Genomic DNA, 5,031 nt, shown 5'->3' on the forward strand with positions numbered 1-5,031 from the left:
CTTGCTTCAAGTACATATAAACCCACTTTTTTGTGTAGATATGTAGATGACACTTTGGTTGTCTGGCGACATGGTAAGGATACACTTAATGAATGAATGTCTAAATCATCTCAATTCACAAAAACCGGCCATCCAGTTCACCATGGAAATGGAGGTGAATAACACACTCCCTTTCCTGGATATTTTGCTCGGACGAGGCCTAAATGGTAAAGTAACACACACAGCGTTTACCGAAAGGGAACACATACTGATGCCTATTTGAATGCAGATTGGCATCATCACCCCGCACAGAAATCCTTTCTCAACAAGATGCTCATACATCTGGCTAAAACAGTGTCAGATGGTCAAAGTCTGAGGAGAGAGATTAAACATGTCAAAGAAACGTTATGATTGAATGTCTACAAAAATGCTCAAATTAACAGAGCAGTGAATGCTAAACCAAGATCAAACAGCAATACTGCGGAATCAGGTTATTAAACAATTAAAATACCATATATCGTGGGAGAAACTGACAAATTAGCTAGTAGTCGCAGCTAAAAAAAAAGTGATACATTAATGACAGGGCTGAATGAATGAAGGTTGAGGCAAGGATGCAGGGTGGTGTAGAGGAGGCGAAGAGGAGGGTAGAGGAGGTGAGGTGGTGAGGTGTTGAGGTGGCGTGGTGAGGAGGTGAGGTGGCGTGGTGAGGAGGTGAGGTGGCGTGGTGAGGAGGTGAGGTGGCGTGGTGAGGAGGTGAGGTGGCGTGGTGAGGTGGCGTGGTGAGGAGGCGTAGAGGAGGCGAGGAGAAGGGTAGAGGAGGTGAGGTGGTGAGGAGGCGTAGAGGAGGCGTAGAGGAGGGTGCCCCGCTCTTGGCGTTGATCTTGGTGAACACGTGTCCGCGCCCCGTCTCGTAGCTCTGCCCGGTGCTGATGCAGCCTCCACCGGCCGAAGCGCCCAGCGTCCTCGCCGAGTCCGTGCCCAGCTCCGCTCTGAGCAAGCTCTCCATTGCGCGCTATCTGCTCGCAGCAACAGACACAACGATAAACTCCCCCCCCCCCCCCCCCGGTCCCGTGTGGCCTCTAAATACTTATTTCCTTAGGAGAGGTGATTTATTGGACGAGGCCTAAATGGTAAAATAACACACACAGCGTTTACCAAAAGGGAACGCATACTGATGCCTATCTGAATGCAGATTCGCATCATCACCCCGTACAGAAAACCTCTCTCATCAAGATGCTCATACGTCTGGCTAAAACAGTGTCAGATGGTGAATGTCTGGGGAGAGAGATTGAACATGTCAAAGAAACGCTACGATTGAATGTCTACAATAATGCTCAAATTAACAGCAATGAATGCTAAACCAAGATCGAACAGCAATACTGCTGAATCAGGTTATTAAACAATTAAAATACCATATATCGTGGGAGTAATTGAGAAATTAGCTCGAGTTTTGGAAAAGCAAAAAGCTAAACATCTAAGTAAGATTTGGCATGGTACACAAAATTCAAAATATAGTATCTTGTACTTAAGATGAATTGCCTAAGTTGTCAACGGATGGTGTGTATCGGATTAATGGCTTATGTGGCAGATGTTATATTGGACAGATGAGACGTAACATTAGCGTAAGACTAAAAGAACACCAAATAAATATTAAACACTCTCAAACATAACTGTTGGAAGTTGCAGAACATGTTTGCCAACAAGGACACCTAATGTATTTTGATAACGATGAAGTGTTGTGTAAAACTCACTATTACTGGCCAAGACTAATTCGAGAATCCATTGAAACTGAGAAAATTTGTATTATTTTAACCTCTCTGACAGCTACAGGCTTAGTGCGGCCTGGAAGCGTATTATTAAGTTATTGTGATTGTAAGATGAGGAGATGAAGGCAGAAGAAGAAGACGTTAGGCGATGTGGTGATGCGGTCGAACGTGGTGGCCCGAGGAGCGGAGGGAGAGATGGCGCGGGACGGGGCGGTGTGGAGAAGGTGGCAAGGACGGTGGACCCCACGTGAGTGGAACAAACGCGTGGAGGAAGAAGACATCTCTCATTTATCATTACTTATAGAGGAAACATACTAATTAAATGATTACTAATCAATTATATAATTTCAATAATCCCCCTCCCCGCCACTGATTTCTGCACCTGATGGGTTCAGTGATGACATCGCCTTTCTCTATTTAAGACCGGAAGCAGGGGGATGGCTTCACTATTCTGGCAAATCGCCCGATGATGCTGGATGTAATTACCAGTGAAACGTCGTACTCATCTTGTGGATTTACTCTCCAAAACACCGGTGGGCTGAAGTAGTAACTAAGTGGAGTTTTGTTTACGTGACAAATTCCTTACTAATTGGCTGTGTCAGGTAGTGTAGGGTTATGACACATTTATATTTACACGATCTAACCCAAAAACCTTTGTTATGAAATTAGGACAATTTATTAAATATATTGTATACCAGAAAATACAGCAATTGACTAAAAATATACGGCAATAGATGTAACCTCGCAGCAGTGAACGTAACGAAATTTCATCATGGAAATGTCCGCTGCACAAAACCTTGCATTCATCGCCCCACACGTGGTACCTCAGCCTCAGGATGAAATAAATCATCAGGGAGTTCTCCGTGAGCATCGTGCGCGCTCCAAATCCAGAGTTGAGCCGTGGTCTCGGCACCCAGCCAGCCGCCTTCTCTTCTTGGGGCAGTCGGAGTCCAGCGCGCTATCGAAGGGCACGTGGTGAACGCTCAGGACGTGTCTCTTGAGCTTCGACTTCTGCGTCGCTCCGTACGAGCAGGCACTGCACGGGAAGGGCTTTTCCTCTGGAACACAAGACATCCACCGTTGAGCACACGCACTCGCTAATACATAATTTATTTATCACCATGCAGTGGATGCCATAGCATTACTATGTATATGGGACGTTTTATCAATCACGGTTGCTGACCACAGGCCCAAAGGCCCAAAATGCCAAATGGCCAGCAACAAATACCTCCGATTAGCACGGTTGGCTACGTATGGTACGAAAGAAGTTCAACATACGTACAAATAGTAGAAAAGCAAGATACTGATTTCCTGAAAAATATCATAATACATTTTTGGGGCTTATTTTGAAGCCCCAACATTTTGCACTTCTTCGTGTGGTTGATGTTGATGCAGAGCAACAACTATAATTTAACATTGAGGTGGTTGAGCCAGATTATTCTATTACAGCTCATTAATTACACAATAATTACCTGCAATAGAACGAGTAAATACACATGGAAGTTAGGTGTTAGTACAATGAAGAGGAAATTCCCATTGTGGAAATGACTCGGTCTATACATTCAAAAATGTTCCCTAAATTTACCCACTTGTTTAAGTAAAATTTACCCCGGTTAAGAAATAGATACTTTTTGGAATTTGTCAAGCAATGTATTTTGCTCAGTTTCCTTCCAATGGTGATATTGGCTCCATGTCATGAGATGAAGTATCCCTGTGCAACTCTCACACAGCAGTGAACCACCTCATGTAAGAGAACAGCTCGTGGAAGGAGATATCATTGCACTACTCATGACATCCCTTCGTGACCGTTTTTTATCCACTAGGAGGTGATTGCAATTTCCTATACATCACGCGACATCAGAAGTGTTTGCTGGAAGAAGTTTGGTAACTGGATAAGACCATCAATGAGAAGCCAGTTTAATGGCTCGGTGACTGAAACCCAGAGTTTCACGGTTTAACCCAACATCCGAGCAGCACCACATCAGATCTCTAGACTCCTCAGCGCAGGCATACAGATATGGTCAACATATGCGTACATTAACTAATTTGTGAAATTATGAATTACATCCAAATGAAATGTAGTGTGTGCATTACTAGGACGTACCTAAAGGTGCCAGGTTGGGTTCATCCACCTTGGGGATGCTCTGCTCCACGCAGCCTCCTGCTTCAGTGCAGTCCATCCTCTTGATGTCCGAATTCTGGCTGTTGCTACTGCTGCAATTGGTGACGCTGGTGGTGGTCTTTTTTCTTTTAATGGACTTAGGTCTACTTCGCTTTTCCTTCTTCTTCTGCTGCAAGGCCATCAACACTTTCATGCTCGTAATAGGATCGAGAGCAGCGTATGGTTTATTCTCACTGACTGGTGAAGCAGTTTGTTGATGTGGAACTAGGCCAAAGCATTCAAGAAAATTGGATTTCATGTCATTTATCTTAACGCCGCTATCTTTTGTCGAAGTGTAATCATGTTCAGGCTTCGGTCTGTACAAGAACTGTGCGTGAAGACTTTCATGAGTTTTCAGGATTTCAATAGGACTTAAAAATCCGCAGACTGAGCACATCTCATAGGGCGACGGTGGATTCAACACCGCATTGGCAAAACTGCTGTTATTCACCAAGCCTGGTGCACCCTTGATCATATAATCCTTTTCGTGGCTCTTCAAATGCCTTTTGAATTTTCCTGGTTGATCAAACCTTTGTCCACATATGCCGCACCATTGCTCACGGGTCTCCTTATGCGTTCTTACGTGGGCTTCTAGGCACCATGCCAGCTGGAATTTTTTCCCACAGACGTCACAAGAGATTAGTTTTTTAGCTCTCGTAACTCTACCGGATTGAGGTAGGGTTGAGACGGGTGCTGGTGAAGTGCCATCGCTGGTAAAGGCAATTCTCCCAGCACCACCATGACTCGCCGCCGAATTGCTCTCACACATCTGAAACAAAAGACAAAGGTCACGCGCATGACACCCGTGTCACGAGTGTACTCACAAAGGCATACTTAAGGTGACATAAGATTCATATATACTGCAACTAATTATACCAGAACTCCACAATATTGCAGTTCCTATCATGTACGATTTTACCCTCTTATCCACCCAAGTAATATTTTGTTTCTAAACAACATGACTAACTACCTCCAATTTCCTAATGTTACCCACCCAATAGGCCTTTCTGTATATACGCACTAGCAATATAATGATGGCACCACACGTTCACTCCACTATTCACAACACTCTGACTCGCAATCTCCATATAAGATTGTAATATAATTTCTGTACGAGGGCCCGTC

The 5,031-nt window shown here is 44.3% G+C and overlaps 1 protein-coding gene across 1 annotated transcript; it reads right to left on the bottom strand.

The window, feature by feature from the left end:
* Positions 1–1,083: 1,083 nt before the first annotated feature.
* LOC142924254 (zinc finger protein 217-like) lies at positions 1,084–4,678 on the bottom strand. The gene is made up of 2 exons (XM_076066246.1): positions 3,850–4,678; positions 1,084–2,803 (listed from the first exon to the last, which is right to left on the bottom strand). Exons 1-2 carry the CDS (start codon positions 4,673–4,675, stop codon positions 2,595–2,597), a joined length of 1,035 nt encoding a protein of 344 aa, XP_075922361.1. The 5' UTR covers positions 4,676–4,678; the 3' UTR covers positions 1,084–2,594.
* Between the last annotated feature and the right edge of the window lie 353 nt (positions 4,679–5,031).

Source organism: Petromyzon marinus, chromosome 11 (genome assembly GCF_048934315.1).
Source record: "Petromyzon marinus isolate PM22_M1 ecotype Great Lakes invasive population chromosome 11, UKy_Petmar_22M1.pri1.0, whole genome shotgun sequence".
Classification (NCBI taxonomy): Eukaryota; Metazoa; Chordata; class Hyperoartia; order Petromyzontiformes; family Petromyzontidae; genus Petromyzon; species Petromyzon marinus.